Below are 18,105 nucleotides of genomic sequence, written 5' to 3'. Positions count from 1 at the left end.
AAAAGAATAGAATACCTTAGGAATAAACCTACCTAAGGAGGTAAAAGGTCTGTACTCAGAAGACCATAAGACACTGATGAAAGAAATCAAAGATGACACACAGATGGAGAGATATACCATGTTCTTGAATTGGAAGAACCAATACTGTGAAAATGACTATACTACCCAAAGCAATCTACAGATTCAATGCAATCCCTATCAAATTACCAAGAGCATTTTTTATAGAACTAGAACAAAAAATCTGAAAATTTGTATGGAGACACAAAAGACCCCAAATAGCCAAAGCAATCTTGAGGGAAAAAAACGGAGCTGGAGGACTCAGACTCCCTGACTTCATATTATACTACAAAGCTACACTAATTAAGACAATATGGTTCTGGCACAAAAACAGAAATACAGAATAATGGAACAGGATAGAAAGCCCAGACATAAACCCACGCACCTATGGTCAACTAATCTATGACAAAGGAGGCAAGGATATGCAATGGAGAAAAGACAGTCTCTTTAATGAGTGGTGCTGGGAAAACTGGACAGCTACATGTAGAAGAATGAAATTAGAACACTCCCTAACATCACACACGCAAGAAAACTCAAAACGGATTAAAGCCCTAATGTAAGACGGGAAACTCTTAGAGGAAAACATAGGAAGAACACTCTTTGACATAAATCACGGCAAGTTCTTTTTTGATCCACCTCCTAGAGTAATGGAAATAAAAACAAAAATAAACAAAGGGGACCCAATGAAACTTAAAAGCTTTTGCATAGCAAAGGAAACTGTAAACAAGATGAAAAGACAGCCCTCAGAATGGGAGAAAATATTTGCAGATGAATCAATGGACAAAGGATTAATCTTCAAAATATATAAACAGCTCATGCAGCTCAATATTAAAAAAAAACAAAGAATCCAATCAAAAAATGGTAGAAGACGTAAACAGACATTTCTCCAAAGAAGACATACAGATGGCCAAGAGGCACATGAAAAGCTGCTCAACATCACTAATTATTAGAGAAATGCAAATCAAAACTACAATGAGGTACCACCTCATGCCAGTTACAATGGGCATCATCAGAAAATCTACAAACAACACATGCTGGAGAGGGTGTGGAGAAAGGGAACGCTCTTGTACTGTTGGTGGGAATGTAAACTGATGCAGCCACTATGGAGAACAATATGGAGGTTCCTTCAAAAACTAAATATAGAATTACCATATGACCCAGCAATCCCACTACTGGGCATATACCCAGAGAAAACCATAATTCAAAAAGGCACATGCACCCCAGTGTTCACTGCAGCACTATTTACAATAGTCAGGTCATGGAAGCAACCTAAATGCCCATCGACAGATGAATGGATAAAGAAGATGTGGTACATATATACAATGGAACATTAGCTATAAAAAGGAACGAAACTGTGTCATTTGTAGAGACGTGGATGGACCTAGAGACTGTCATCCAGAACGACGTAAGTCAGAAAGAGAAAAACAAATATCGTATATTAACGCATATATGTGGAATCTAGAAAAATGGTACAGATGAACCGGTTTGCAAGGAAAACAGTGACACAGATGTAGAGAACAAACGCAAGGGGGAAAAGTGGGGTGGGTGGGATGAATTGGGAGATTGGGATTGACATATATACACTAATATGTATAAAACAGATAACTAATAAGAACCTGCAGTATAAAAAAAATAAATATTAAAAAAAATCACTGCTATAGAAAAATACTAATATTAGAAATAAAGTTCTTAAACAAAATTCAAAAGTTACCAACCTAGTGATGTAAACTCTTCTTCCAGAGAGCTAGAGCTATTGGAAGATGAACTCTGATCATCTTTACTTTCTGAAGAACGATGTGTTCCATCCTCTTCATCTGTTGAAAGATCAACCGCTCTGGATTCTAACAGGACGTTTTTTGAATATAACAAGAAAGAGTCAAGATGTTGGAATCAATAATTGAAATTATGAACAACACATGGCATATGTAAAATATGGTGTTTTAATTTTACTCCACATATTTAAAGTAGATATGCAGATCTTTCCTAATTTCCATTCTTTCTGAAATCAATGGATGGTCTAATAAATGTACAAGGACGTATCCTATTTGTGTTATCTACTTAACTAGTAAAATACTCTCTTCATTAAAGAATGAAACGAAAAGAGGAAAGGGAACATAAGAGAAAAAAGAAAATGACAAAAAGTGAAAGGATATTTAAATGAAAAAAGAAAAACAGTGATAGTGAATAAGTAGAAAAAGAAAAGAATACTTAACGTACATTTCCTATATGCTAGACATACTGAAGTCTGGTTTACGAGATTTATTTAACATTCACAACGCTATAAAGTAAATGCTATTACTGATGAGAATATTAAGGACTGGAAAGGCTAAATAACATGTCCAATGTCACAAAGTTACTAAATGAAGAAGCTGGGCTTTCAGTCAAATTTCATCCAATTCTGGAATTTAGGCTCTTGTAATATAAATACTAAGTTACATTTCAATGGCTGGTGGTAAGAAGTACTATAATGAGTACTGTAGCCTCAAACCAAATCATGGATCTATTTCCATTGTGTGATTCTGGAAAGGACATAGTCAATTAATCTATTAAACAAAGACAGCATTAAGAGAGAACACCCACAGAGGTATTGTGAGAATCGAATGAGCAAAGTGTAAAGGAATTTATGGTATTATTGACAAAAAAGGACTTGTTAGTTCACAAATATTTTGTAATAGTTGTGAATAACCTTAAGATTTAAGATTACATAAATAAGTACTCTTATATTAAGAACGTTCCTTAATTAGAAAACCTATATAAATTTCAAAAAAGCTGGAGTAAAATCAAGAATTAAAAGACAAAGTAATATATCGCTTCTTGGCCATTTGGCTAAGATCAAGTGTAAAAGACAAGGTATATAGCTGTAGCTTACATCTTCCTTAGCTACTGCTATTTATAACAACTCCTACATCTTCTTAAAGTGAAGTAAAGTTACACCAGAGCAATGGTTCTCAGAGTATGATCCATCAACGCTTGGAGGTCCCTCAGACCCTTTCAGCGGGTCTGAGGGAAAAGCCAAACTACTTTCATCACAACATTAACTTGTTACTTGCCCTTTCTACTCCGTTGGTGGGTAAAACTGCAAATCTTTTAGTATGAATCATAACAGTGATACCAATCTGCAGAAGCATCCACTGTATTCTTTTCCACCTTGTACTAGCAAGAAAAATAGTCAGTTTCACTTATTGTCCTTAATGAAACAATAAAAAAATAATTTGATTAAATTTTGGCCCTGAGTACACATCTTTTTAATATTCTGTGGATCAAAATAGAAGCATGCATAAAGCACTTCTGGCTCATAATGAAATGCAATGGTTGCCTCAAGGAAAAGCACTTGTGTGATGAGCTGCAAGTTGAACTTAACCACTGTCTTTGAGGAGGAAAACCTTTCTACTTGAAAGAATGACAGACAAACTCTAGTTATTCAGACATGGGTATCTGACAAACATTTTCTTAAAAACGAGCAAAGTTGTGCCTATCACTTCAAGAATTAGAAGTTTCAAGTGAAGTCTATAATTTTGGGAATTATACTACTGTGAACTTGATAAGCTTTCCTCTACTGTTAACTTGATAGCTTTCCAATACTTAAAGACTGATGATGTCAGTAGTAGCATTAAGAGAGTTTTTCTTTTGACATTGTAATAAATTGTACCAACACTTGCAAGAACTGCAACTCGGTGAACTACTACTTTCCAAAGGGTCAATGCATGATGTTACCAGTCATGCATGGGTAAAAGAGCCATTCAAAGTGCAAAACACACCGACAGATTTTAATCTAGTGGAGTACAAAAAAATTGACTGATATGGTTTCAGCTTCCTCGTGCCAACTAAAAATTGGCACTTGCCTTCTGCATCTACAAGGATTAAGTCACAAACTACTGTAGCTGCTGATTTTCAATACACCCTGAAAGGAGTTCAGGGCAGAGATGAGGAATGAGGTACTCTGTGCTTTGGGAAAAACTGGCAGAACAGGCCTTCAGACAGATATTTTCAGAAGATTTTATGAGCTCAATCCTTACATCTCCTCATATCTGGAAAAGCACTAAAATCATTAATGGTGATGTCTGCTCCTCATGACTAGCAGCAAGTCTGCCAAAATGTGTGTTTGACCGCACAAACCCCTCTTCACTAATATCATATGTAATACTGACCTCTCCCCTACCTCTGTGGAGCAGTTTCTCAAAGCTACCTGAAACGCTGTCTCCTGGGCTATAGTTCTCATTTTGCCCCAAATAAAACTTAACTCACAAACTTTCACATTGTGCATTTTCTTCAGTCGACACACATTGCAAACTAACCTTTAAGAACCTATTACTTTTTGAGCTTCATTGTAACATTAAAGCAGAACACCTTCAATGAACTAAAAAGGCTCTTAAGTACTCCTAATCATCTATCTGTGGTTTTCTTCATACATTCAAACAAAACAACATATTTCAATAGACTGAATGCAGAAATATCTGTGAGAATTCAGCTGTCTTCCATTAAGCCAGACATTAAAGAGATTTGCAAATTGAAAACGTCACTCTATTTTTCAGAAAACAGTTATTTTTCATTAAAAAGGTTTATCTGTACATATAATGAGTTAATTTTAAAAAAGAATTAATAAAAGTTTATCTTAATTCCTAAGATGGTAAATATTATAGATATAATCCACAGAATTATTATAGATATAATCCACAGAAACAAAAGCTCTTTGGGATCCTTAATTATTCTTAAGAGTATAATGGGTATGTATACCTTTAAGACCAAAAGGGTACTCTTAAGACCAAGAAGTTTGAGAACCACTGTTTCACTGTTTTAGAAGGCAAGAGAAGAGGCAACTCCTGGGACCCCCCCTCCCATTAAAGTTTAACCAGATTACTCTTACATAAAGCAAAAAATATTTTAAAAGTCATCAGAACTTCAGATAAACAGGTGATTATAACAATGACTAAGAAATCACCAAAATCACTTGGACTAAAAGTGGGAGAAAATTTTTTTACCTCAAGACTAACCAAAAACTATATATTTTTTTACAGATACTTTTTTATTTATTGAAATTATACCATGTATACTGTCTTGAAAATAACAATAAATTACGTAACATATCATTAGCAACATAGGTTTGTTTTCTACATGGTTATTTCATCCTGTGACAAGCCAGAAATGCTGAATCATCACTCTATTGGTGGCATCATCCACAGGTGACAAACTGGAGATTCTACTCATGTCAACAGGCCAGGGATTACCTCAGTTCATTAAACCTGAGTGTTAGGTATCCTGGAGAAACATGGTTTGCAGACAAAAGTAGGTAAAAAGTGCCATTTATCTGGAGAAGCTAGTTGCTTTTAGGGCCTTTACTACGAGCTTCACTACTGAATTTTTTTAGAAGTTCCTTTTAGAATGAAACATAATCTTAAATATTTTTATGTGTGTCTGAGTCAGAAGTTAATGTATTTAAACTTCAAGACCCTATTTATACAAGTTCCTTCCAAGTCCTTGTTCCTGTGTTTTTATTTCTAACTTTTCCTAACTATATAGTTTTATTTTTAACTATATTATTATTAAACTCCAATTCAAACTAGAACACATCTTATGTAAACAAGTTTATGCTGCTTGAATTCTATTTTTAAGAACGCAAAGGTACTTCAAAATTACTACACTGTATTTAACACCATTATTGGTACTCTACAGGGTCACCAATCTGTTGTTAGTGGCATATATTGCTATTTTTATCTTTTCTTTAAATAACCGCTTAAAAAACAAAACGCAAAAGAAAATGTCCCAAAGCCTGTCACCTAAATTTTTCTAGTGTATCGTTTTGCTTGTTTTCGAGGAAAAGAATTGGGGACAGAAAGTACCTTCACCTACCTAGGAGTATTAGGAATTTTTAAACTCTTCTGTGACGATTTAGGTTCTTCATAAGCATAAAGTGCAGCACTAAAGCTATATATAATTAGTGAGGGTTTATCTGACAGTGCAAACACGGACAAGCCCAAACCTTGCAGTATTCTTTCTACTCCCCCAAGGGGCCCAATACGGAGATACAGGCAGCAGGCCAGTGATCGCAGGCAGGTATCATCGTTGTTCGTGGTTGGCAAAGGGTTGTAGAAACCTCTAGAGAATCCCGCGGCCTCTTTCCCCATCCTCCCCACACCCCGCCCCGGGCATCCACCCTGCTGCCCCAGGCACCCATCCTGCTGCCCCGCGTCACCTGGGACGTCCGAGCCTCCGTCCAAACGCGAAGCCGCTCTCGCGGCGTGCCGGGAACTGGCCCAGACCCGGCCGCGGCCCCGGCCCCGGCCCCGGCCCCGACCCCGGGCCCGGCGGGGTAGTTCCGCCGCTTCCGCGCGGCCTCCTCCAGACTGCAGCCCTTCCTCCGCAGGGCCCAGGTCTGCCTGCTCCCCCGGCGCGCCGGGTTCAGCAAACGGCTCCTGGGTGCTGTCGCTGTCACTAGAGTCCGCTCGGCGCTGCCGGAAAGTCCTTTTCGGCCTGTGAGCCATAGCAGGTTCACTTCCTGCTCTGGCTAACCCAGGCCTACAACAGTCACCCAGGCGCGCGCTCCCGCCTCCCGCCTTTCCGCCGCATGCGTGCGCCCTACCGGCGCGTCTTCGACGCCAGCTTCGCCATGCGCATGCGTGCTTTGTTCCCTTCGATCTGTTCGACCGAGTTCGGTTCCCAGGGCTGAGGCATGTAGAGCGTTTTTACTTTGCAAGGCCAGATTGTGCAGATGGTCGCAGAGAATCTCGCTGACTTCCGGAGGTGAGTTCCACGGAAAGCTGCACTCACAGGCTCTTGTGCAAACCCTATCTGGGAATCAGGCGTTATGCCCACATCCTGGACTGGGACTGGATCTGCTCTTCTACTTTCTGGAGAGAGTGAAGTTCTCTCCAACCAAGAATTAAAACAGAAAAAAAAAAAAAAAAAAAAAAAAAAACAAGCAAAAAAACCGCAGGTGTGTGTGTGTTTGAGATTGTCTCTGAAAGCTAAACAGTAAAATCTACACAGTAAAATCTGCACATAAATGATAGGTGCACAAATAAGCAAAAATCAAATGATTGCTTCCAAGTATCAAGGCTTCAGTAGAACCTGGTCAAATACGTTGGTCCATAAGAAAAAAAAATGTATTTGAAAAATGGGGATGTTATTTAAAAAGATGCACAGAGATAACAAGGACAGCCCCACAGAATTACCTTTAGAAACAGGTAAAGAGCAACAAGAGAGCAAGAAGCCTTTTTAGGTACCCATAATCATCACTACTTTATATTATTTGCTCTTTCTTATGAATACGAGGAATTTCTTCCCCCAAGATGACATGAATAATGCCATATATCTTATTTGCCCCCACTATACTAATTTACAATGCTAGCTTATTAAATTAATCAACTGGTTATTAGGAAACTTTGCATTATTCATATTTTATATAATTTAAAATTGCAGAGTTTAATAATTGAAAGAAAATTGGCATATGAAATATTTCCAGCTTTTGGAAATCGTTTATCCCCTAGTGAAGTGACATTTTATTCTGCTTCTCTAGCCATTGATCAGTGGGTGCTGAGCTCCCTCTAGTGAGAAATGTGCTACTTACAGAAGGATTGTGTCAATCTTGGAAATTACCTCCTTTCTCATAATAGAGCTACTTTTCATTCTCTGTTGTTATAAGTAATAGATATATTTTCATTTTTAAGCCAAACCTACATCAGATTTTCTCAGAGAACAAATATTGAGAAGTCTTATTAATAAGTTATCACTCTCTCCTTTGGGAATTAAAAACACTTATTGTGGAAATAGATCCACAAAAGTATGGACCTAATTTTGTTTTCATTTTTTCAGTATCTATTTTTGAGCACTTACTATGAGGGTCTCTTGTCCTGGGCCCAAAGGGTCATGATATACATGGGGGTCATGCTCCCGGTGGTCAGGTGCTATTAGCCAAATTATCCCTACAGTTTGGCTTGTTGGAAATTACTTAAAAAAAAATGATGCTCAAAATACTTAATGTAAGATCTACACTCTCAACAAATTTTTAAGTGTACAGTACAGTATTGTTAATTATAAACACAATGTTGTACAGCAGATCTCTAGAACTTTTTCCTTTTAACCAAAGCTTTTTACCTGTTGTACTTTAACTCCCCATTCCTCCTCCTCCCTGCCCCTGGCAATCACCATTCTCCTTTTTGCTTCTATGAGTTTGGCTATTTTAGGTACCTCATGTAAGTGGAATCATGCAGTATTTACCCTTCTGTGACTTAGCATAATGTCCTCAAAGCTCATCCATTTTGTCACATATAGTGGGATTTCCTTCCTTTTTAATGATGAATGATATTCCATTGTCTCTATATACCACATTTTCTTTATCCATTCATTGGACAATAGACATTTAGGTGGTTTCCATACCTTGGCTATTGTGAAGAATGTTGCAATAAACGTGGGAGTGCAAATATGTCTTCAAGATCCTGATTTCAATTCTTGTGGATAAATACCCAGAAGTGGGATGGCTGGATCATATGGTAGTTTTATTTTTAATTTTTTGAGGAACTTCCCTACTGTTTTCCATAACAACTGCACATTTCACATTCCCACCAACTGTGTGCAAACATTCCAGTTTCTCCACAACCTTGCCAACACTTGTTGACTATTGATTGATTGACTGATTGATACCGGCCATCCTAGCAGATGTGAAGTGATATCTCATTGTGGTTTTGATAGGCATTTCCCTGATTAGTGATGTTCAGCATCTTTCACATAGCTGTTGGCTTTTGGAGAAAGTCTGTTCAAATCCTTTGCCCATTTTAAAATTGGGTTATTTGGTTTTGTTGTTGTTGTTGGTTTTGTTTTGTCATTGAGTTGTAGTACTACCTTATATATTTTGGATATTAATCTCTTATCATATATATGGTTTGTCAATATTTTTCTCCCTTTCCATAGTTTGCCTTTTCAGTCTGTTGATCATTTCCTTTGCTGGGCAGAAGCTTTTTAGTTTGATGTAATCCTACTTGTCTATTTTTGATTCTGTTGCCAGTGCTTTTGGCATCATATCCAATAAATCATTGCCAAGACCAATGTCATGAAGATTTTCCCTTAAATTTTCTTTTAAGAATTTTACAGTTTAAGATTTTATGTTTAAGTGTTTAATATATTTTGAAATGATTTTTGTATATGGTGTAAGATAAGCATACAATTTTGTTCTTTTGCATGTGGATATCCAGTTTCCCCAACACCATCTGTTGAAGAGACTATTCTTTCCCATTGTGTGTTCTTGGTATTTCTGTCAAAGATTAGTTGACCGTATATGTGTGTGTTTATTTCTGGGTTCTCTATTCTGTATCATTGTTCTACATGTCTGTCTTTATGGCAGTACCATACTCTTTTTTTTTTTTTATCTTACTTGAAACTTCTGTGTGTTCTTTTATTTTTTTTAACATCTTTATTGGGGTATAATTGCTTTACATGGTGTGTTAGTTTCTGCTTTATAACAAAGTGAATCAGTTATACATATACATATGTTCCCATATCTCTTCCCTCTTGTGTCTCCCTCCCTCCCACCCTCCCTATCCCACCCCTCCAGGTGGTCACAAAGCACTGAGCTGATCTCCCTGTGCTATGCGGCTGCTTCCCACTAGCTATCTACCTTACGTTTGGTAGTGTATATATGTCCATGCCTCTCTCTCGCTTTGTCACAGCTCACCCTTCCCCCTCCCCATATCCTCAAGTCCGTTCGATAGTAGGTCTGTGTCTTTATTCCTGTCTTACCCCTAGGTTCCTCATGACATTTTTTTTCTTAAATTCCATATATATGTGTTAGCAAACGGTAATTGTCTTTCTCTTTCTGACGTACTTCACTCTGTATGACAGACTCTAGGTCTATCCACCTCATTACAAAGAGCTCAATTTTGTTTCTTTTTATGGCTGAGTAATATTCCATTGTATATATGTGCCACATCATCTTTATGCATTCATCCGATGATGGACACTTAGGTTGTTTCCATCTCTGGGCTATTGTAAATAGAGCTGCAATGAACATTTCGGTACCTGACACTTTTTGAATTATGGTTTTCTCAGGGTATATGCCCAGTAGTGGGATTGCTGGGTCATATAGTAGTTCTATTTGTAGTTTTTTAAGGAACCTCCATACTGTTCTCCATAGTGGCTGTACCAATTCACATTCCCACCAGCAGTGCAAGAGGGTTCCCTTTTCTCCACACCCTCTCCTGCATTTATTGTTTCTAGATTTTTTGATGACGGCCATTCTGACTGGTGTGGGATGATATCTCACTGTACTTTTGATTTGCATTTCTCTAATGATTAGTGATGTTGAGCATTCTTTCATGTGTTTGTTGGCAGTCTGTATATCTTCTTTGGAGAAATGTCTATTTAGGTCTTCTGCCCATTTTTGGATTGGGTTGTTTGTTTTTTTGTTATTGAGCTGCATGAGCTGCTTATAACTTTTGGAGAGTAATGCTTTGTCAGTTGTTTCATTTGCAAATATTTTCTCGCATTCTGAGGGTTGTCTTTTGGTCTTGTTTATGGTTTCCTTTGCTGTGCAAAAGCTGTGAAGTTTCATTAGGTCCCATTTGTTTATTTTTGTTTTTATTTCCATTTCTCTAGGAGGTGGGTCAAAAAGGATCTTGCTGTGATTTATGTCATAGAGTGTCCTGCCTATGTTTTCCTCTAAGAGTTTGATAGTTTCTGCCCTTACATTTAGGTCTTTAATCCATTTTGAGCTTATTTTGGTGTATGGTGTTAGGGAGTGATCTAATCCCATACTTTTACATGTACCTGACCAGTTTTCCCAGCACCATTTATTGAAGAGGCTCTCCTTTCTCCATTGTACATTCCTGCCTCCTTTATCAAAGATAAGATGACCATATGTGCGTGGGTTTATCTCTAGGCTTTCTACCTGTTCTATTGATCTATCTTTCTGTTTTTGTGCCAGTACCATACTGTCTTGATTACTGTAGCTTTGTAGTATAGTCTGAAGTCAGGGAGCCTGATTCCTCCATCTCCGTTTTTCGTTCTCAAGATTGCTTTGGCTATTCGGAGTCTTTTGTGTCTCCATACAAATTGCAAAATTTTTTGTTCTAGTTCTGTGAAAAATGCCAGTGGTAGTTTGATAGGGATTGCATTGAATCTGTAGATTGCTTTGGGTAGTAGAGTCATTTTCACAATGTTGATTCTTCCAATCCAAGAACATGGTATATCTCTCCATCTATTTGTATCATCTTTAATTTCTTTCATCAGTGTCTTATAATTTTCTGCATACAGGTCTTTTGTCTCCTTAGGTAGGTTTATTCCTAGATATTTTATTCTTTTTGTTGCAATGGTAAATGGGAGTGTTTCCTTGATTTCACTTTCAGATTTTTCAACATTAGTGTATAGGAATGACAGAGATTTCTGTGCGTTAATTTTGTATCCTGCTACTTTACCAAATTCATTGATTAGCTCTAGTAGTTTTCTGGTAGCATCTTTAGAATTCTCTATGTATAGTATCATGTCATCTGCAAACAGTGACAGCTTTACTTCTTCTTTTCCGATTTGGATTCCTTTTATTTCCTTTGCTTCTCTGATTCCTGTGGCTAAAACTTCCAAAACTATGTTAAATAAGAGTGGTGAGAGTGGGCAACCTTGTCTTGTTCCTGATCTTAGTGGAAGTGCTTTCAGTTTTTCACCATTGAGGATGATGTTGGCTGTGGGTTTTTCATAGATGGCCTTTATTATGTTGAGGAAACTTCCCTCTATGCCTACTTTCTGTAGTGTTTTTATCATAAATGGGTGTTGAATTTTGTCAAAAGCTTTCTCTGCATCTATTGAGATGATCATATGGTTTTTCTCCTTCAATTTGTTAATATGGTGTAACACATTGATTGATTTGCGTATCTTGAAGAATCCTTGCATTCCTGGAATAAACCCCACTTGATCATGGTGTATGATCCTTTTAATGTGCTGTTGGATTCTGTTTGCTAGTATTTTGTTTAGGATTTTTGCATCTATGTTCATCAGTGATATTGGCCTGTAGTTTTCTTTGTTTGTGACATCCTTGTCTGGCTTTGGTGTCAAGGTGATGCTGGCCTCATAGAATGAATTTGGGAGTGTTCCTCCCTCTGCTATATTTTGGAAGAGTTTGAGAAGGATAGGTGTTAGCTCTTCTCTAAATGTTTGATAGAATTCGCCTGTGAAGCCATCTGGTCCCGGGCTTTTGTTTGTTGGAAGATTTTTAATCACAGTTTCAATTTCAGTGCTTGTGATTGTTCTCTTCATATTTTCTATTTCTTCAGGATTCAGTCTTGGCAGGGTGTGTATTTCTAAGAATTTGTCCATTTCTTCCAGGTTGTCCATTTTATTGGCATAGAGTTGCTTGTAGTAATCTCCCATGATCTTTAGTATTTCTGCAGTGTCAGTTGTTACTTCTCCTTTTTCGTTTCTAATTCTATTGATTTGAGTCTTCTACCTTATTTTATTGATGAGTCTGGCTAATGGTTTATCAATTTTGTTTATCTTCTCAAAGAGCCAGCTTTTAGTTTTATTGATCATTGCTATCGTTTCCTTCATTTCTTTTTCATTTATTTCTGATCTGATTTTTATGATTTCTTTCCTTCTGCTAACTTTGGGTTTTTTTTGTTCTTCTTTCTCTAATTGCTTTAGGTGCAAGGTTAGGTTGTTTATTCGAGATGTTTCCTGTTTCTTAAGGTGGGCTTGTATTGTTATACACTTCCCTCTTAGAACTGTTTTGCTGCATCCCATAGGTTTTGGGTCGTTGTGTCTCCATTGTCATTTGTTTCAAGGTATTTTTTAATTTCCTCTTTGATTTCTTCAGTGATCACTTTGTTATTAAGTAGTGTATTATTTAGCCTCAATGTGTTTGTATTTTTTACAGATCTTTCCCTGTAATTGATATCTAGTCTCATGGCGTTGTGGTTGGAAAAGATACTTAATACAATTTCAATTTTCTTAAATTTACCAAGGCTTGATTTGTGACCCAAGATATAATCTATCCTGGAGAATGTTCCATGAGCACTTGAGAAAAATGTGTATTCTGTTGTTTTTGGGTGGAGTGTCCTATAAATATCAATTAAGTCCATCTTGTTTAATGTATCGTTTAAAGCTTGTGTTTCCTTATTTATTTTCATTTTGGATGATCTGTCCATTGGTGAAAGAGGGGTGTTAACGTCCCCTACTATGAATGTGTTACTGTCGATTTCCCCTTTTATGGCTGTTAGTATTTGCCTTATGTATTGAGGTGCTCCTATGTTGGGTGCATAAATATTTACAATTGTTATATCTTCTTCTTGGATCGATCGCTTGATCATTATGTAGTGTCCTTCTTTGTCCCTTTGAATAGTCTTTATTTTAATGTCTATTTTGTCTGATATGAGAATTGCTACTCCAGCTTTCTTTTGGTTTTCATTTGCATGAAATATCTTTTCCATCCCCTTACTTTCAGTCTGTATGTGTCTCTAGGTCTGAAGTGGGTCTCTTGTAGACAGCATATATATGGGTCTTGTTTTTGTATCCATTCAGCCAATCTGTGTCTTTTGGTGGGAGCATTTAGTCCATTTATATTTAAGATAATTATCCATATGTATGTTCCTATTCCCATTTTCTAAATTGTTTTGGGTTCGCTATTGTAGGTCTTTTCCTTCTCTTGTGTTTCTTGCCTAGAGAATTTCCTTTAGCATTTGTGGTAAAGCTCGTTTGGTGGTGCTGAACTCTGTCAGCTTTTGCTTGTCTGTAAAGATTTTAATTTCTCCATCAAATCTGAATGAGATCCTTGCTGGGTAGAGTAATCTTGGTTGCAGGTTTTTCTTCTTCATCACTTTAAATATGTCCTGCCACTCCCTTCTGGCTTGCAGAGTTTCTGCTGAAAGTTCAGCTGTTAACCTTGTGGGGATTTCCTTGTGTGTTATTTGTTGTTTTTCCCTTGCTGCTTTTAATATGCTTTCTTTGTATCTAATTTTTGACAGTTTGATTTATATGTGTCTTGTCATATTTCTCCTTGGATTTATCCTGTATGGGACTCTCTGTGCTTCCTGGACTTGAATAACTATTTCCTTTCCCATATTAGGGAATTTTTCAACTATAATCTTTTCAAATATTTTCTCAGTCCCTTTCTTTTTCTCTTCTTTTTCTGGAACCCCTATAATTCTAATGTTGGTGTGTTAAATGTTGTCCCAGAGGTCTCTGAGACTGTCCTCAGTTCTTTTCATTCTTTTTTCTTTATTCTGTTCTGCAGTAGTTATTTCCACTATTTTATCTTCCAGGTCACTTATCCGTTCTTCTGCCTCAGTTATTCTGCTATTGATCCCATCTAGAGTATTCTTAATTTCATTTATTGTGTTGTTCATCGTTGTTTGTTTCATCTTTAGTTCTTCTAGGTCCTTGTTAAACATTTCTTGCATTTTGTCTATTCTATTTCCAAGATTTTGGATCATCTTTACTATCATTATTCTGAATTCTTTTTCAGGTAGACTGCCTATTTCCTCTTAACTTGTTAGGCCTGGTGGGTTTTTGTCTTGCTCCTTCATCTGCTGTGTGTTTTTCTGACTTCTCATTTTGCTTATCTTACTGTGTTTGGGGTCTCCTTTTTGAAGGCTGCAAGTTCATAGTTCCCATTGTTTTTGGTGTCTGTCCCCAGTGGCTAAGGTTGGTTCAGTGGGTTGTGTAGGCTTATGGTGGAGGGGATTAGTGCCTGTGTTCTGGTGGATGAGGCTGGATCTTGTCTTTCTGGTGGGCAGGTCCACGTATGGTTGTGTGTTTTGGGGTGTCTGTGGACTTATTATGATTTTAGGCAGCCTCTCTGCTAATGGGTGGGGTTGTGTTCCTGTTTTGCTAGTTCTTTGGCATAGGGTGTCCAGCACTGTAGCTTGCTGGTTGTTGAGTGAAGCTGGGTGCTTGCGTTGAGATGGATATCTCTGGGAGATTTTTGCCGTTTGGTATTATGTGGAGCTGGGTCTTGTTGACCAGTGTCCTGAAGTTGGCTCTCCCACCTCAGAGGCACAGCACTGACTCCTGCCTGCAGTTCCAAGTGCCTTTCATCCACACGGCTCAGAAAAAAAGGGAGCAAAAGTAGAGAGAAAGAATTAGTAGAATTAGGAAGAAAGAAAGAAAGAAAGAAAGAAAGAAGGAAGGAAGGAAGGAAGGAAGGAGAAAAGAAGGAAAGAAAGAAAGAAAGGAGAGAGGGAGGGAGGGAAGGAGGGAGGAAGGAAGGAAGGAAGGAAGGAAGTAGGGAAGGAAGGAAAAAAGAAAGAAAGAAGATAAAGTAAAATAAAATAAAGCAAAATATAATAAAGTTATTAAATTAAAAAAATAATTATTAAGAAAAAAATTAATAAAAAAAACAATGGATGGTTAGAACCTTAGGCCAAATGGTGGAAACAAAGCTATACAGACAAAATCTCACACAGAAGCATACACATACACCCTCACAAAAAGAGGAAAAGGGGAAAAAATCATAAATCTTGCTCTCAAAGTCCACCTCCTCAATTTGGGATGATTCGTTGTCTATTCATGTATTCCACAGAGGCAGGGTACATCAAGTTGATTGTGGAATTTTAATCCGCTGCTTCTTAGGCTGCTGGGAGAGATTTCCCTTTCTCTTCTTTGTTCTCACAGGTCCCAGGGGCTCAGCTTTGGATTTGGCCCCGCCTCTGAGTGTAGGTCGCCAGAGGGCGCCTGTTTTTCACTCAGACAGGATGGGATTAAAGGAGCCGCTGATTCGGGGGCTCTGGCTCACTCAGGCCGGGGGGAGCCAGGGGCATGGATTGCGGGATGAGCCTACGGCGGCAGAAGCCGGCGTGACGTTGCACCAGCCTGAGGCTCACCATGCGTTCTCCCGGGGAAGTTGTCCCTGGATCCCGGGAACCTGGCAGTGGCGGGCTGCATAGGCTCCCCGGAAGGGAGGTGTGGATAGTGACCTGTGCTTGCACACAGGCTTCTTGGTGGCGGCAGCAGCAGCCTTATCATCTCCTGCCTGTCTCTTGGGTCCGCGCTTTTAGCTACGGCTCATGCCCGTCTCTGGAGCTCCTCCAAGCAGCGCTCTTAATCCTCTCTCCTCACGCACCAGGAAACAAAGAGGGAAGAAAAAGTCTCTTGCCTCTTCGGCAGGTGCAGACTTTTCCCCGGACTCCCTCCCGTCTAGCCGTGGCGCACTAACCCCCTTCAGGCTGTGTTCACGCTGCCAGCCTCAGTCCTCTCCCTGCACTCCGACCAAAGCCCGAGCCTCAGCTCGCAGCCCCGCCTGCCCCAGCGGGTGAGCAGACAAGCCTCTTGCGCTGGTGGGTGCCAGTCGACACCGATTCTCTGTGCGGGAATCTCCCACTTTGCCCTCCGCATCCCTGTGGCTGCACTCTCCTCTGCGGCTCCGAAGCTCCCCCCCTCCGCAACCTGCAGTCTCCGCCCGCGCAGGGGCTTCCCAGTGTGTGGAAACCTTTCCTCCTTCACAGCTCCCTCCCACTGGTGCAGGTGCCATCTCCATTCTTTTGTCTCTGTTTTTTCTTTTTTTCTTTTGCCCTACCCAGGTACGTGGGGAGTTTCTTGCCTTTTGGGAGGTCTGAGGTCTTCTGCCAGTGTTCAGTAGGTGTTCTGTAGGAGTTGTTCCACGTGTAGATGTATTTCTGGTGTATCTGTGGGGAGGAAGGTGATCTCCGCGTCTTACTCTTCCGCCATCTTCCCCTCGTCCAGTACCATAGTCTTTTGATCGTTGTAGTTTTGCAATAGGTTTAAAAATCAGGAGATGTGATGCCTTCAACTTTGTTTTCTTTCATAGAGTTGTTTTGGCTATTCAGGGTGTTTTGTGCTTCCAGATGAATTTTAGGATTTTTTTCCTATTTCTGTAAAAATTGAGATTTTAATAGGGATTGCTTTGAATATGTAGACCCTTTGGAGGTAGTATGGACGTTGTAACAATATTGTCTTCCAATTCATAAACACAGGATGTCTTTCCCTTTATGGTATTTTCTTTAATTTCTTTCATCAATGTTTTGTAGTTTTCAGTGCAGAAGTCTTTACCTCCTTGGTTGAATTTATTCCAAAGTATTTTTTCCTGTTTGATGCTATTGTAAATGGGATTGTTCTCCAAATTTCCATTTTTGATCGTTCATTGTTAGCGTGTATAAATGCAGCTGATTTTTGTGTGTTGATTTTGTATTCTGCAATTTTGTTGAGTTTACATATTCTTTCTAATAATTTGTGTGTGTTTGTATGTGTGTGCATGTATAGTTTTTAGGGTTTCCTATATATAAGGTCAAATAATGACAATTTTACTTCTTCCTTTCTGATTTGGATACCTTTTATTTCTTTATCTTGTCTAATTGCTCTAACTAGGAATTTCACTACTGTGTTGAATAAGAGGTGAGAGTGGGCATCTGTCTTGTTTGTGATCTTAGAGAAAAAGCTTTCACTCTTTCACCATTGAGTATGATGTTAGCTGTGGGTTTGTTGTACATGGCCTTTATTATGTTGAAGTATGTTCCTTCTATACCTAATTTGTTGAGGACGTTTTTTATCATGAAAGGATGTTGTATTTTCAAATGCTTTTTCTGCATCTACTGAGAGGATCATATTGTTTTCACCTTTTATTCTATTTAATGTGTTGTATCACATTTTTGATTTGCATATGTTGACTCATCCTTGCATCCTGGGGATAAATCCCACTTGATCATGGTGCATGATCTCTTTAATATGTTGTTGAATTCAGTTTGCTAATATTTTGTTGAGAATTTTTGTATCTATATCCATCAGGGATATTGGTCTATAGTTTTCTTGTAGTGACCTTAGCTGGATTTGGTATTAGGGCCTCTTAAAATGAGTTTGGTATGGTTCCCTCTTCTTCATTTTTTTTGAAATAGTTTGAGAAGGATTGGCTTTAATTCGTCTCTAAGTGTTTGATAAAATTCATTAATGAAACCATCTCATCCTGGACACTTCTGTGTTGGAAGGTTTTTGATTACTGATTCAATCTCCTCACTTATTATTGGTCTGTTCATATTTTCTATTTCTTCATGATTCAGTCTTGGTAAGGTATATGTTTCTAGGAATTTATCCATTTATTCTAGGTTATCCAATTTGCTGGTGTAT

At 38.4% G+C, this 18,105-nt stretch overlaps 1 protein-coding gene across 6 annotated transcripts in view; it reads right to left on the bottom strand.

Annotated features, from left to right (window-relative positions):
* GCFC2 (GC-rich sequence DNA-binding factor 2) overlaps positions 1-6,682 on the bottom strand; it is a 74,780-nt gene extending 68,098 nt beyond the window's left edge. For all 6 annotated transcript variants that reach the window (XM_060027450.1, XM_060027451.1, XM_060027452.1 and 3 more), the window contains exons 1-2: positions 6,248-6,682; positions 1,773-1,898 (exon numbers count right to left, since the gene is read on the bottom strand). In XM_060027450.1, the coding sequence (XP_059883433.1) occupies positions 1,773-1,898; positions 6,248-6,536 (415 nt within the window). In that variant the 5' untranslated portion in view covers positions 6,537-6,682. The remainder of the gene's footprint in view (positions 1-1,772; positions 1,899-6,247) is intronic.
* Positions 6,683-18,105: the final 11,423 nt, after the last annotated feature.

This window comes from Delphinus delphis, chromosome 12 (genome assembly GCF_949987515.2).
Source record: "Delphinus delphis chromosome 12, mDelDel1.2, whole genome shotgun sequence".
Lineage (NCBI taxonomy): Eukaryota > Metazoa > Chordata > Mammalia > Artiodactyla > Delphinidae > Delphinus > Delphinus delphis.
Note: the sequence above shows the minus strand (reverse complement) of the source record. Positions and strands in the feature narration are given on the sequence as shown.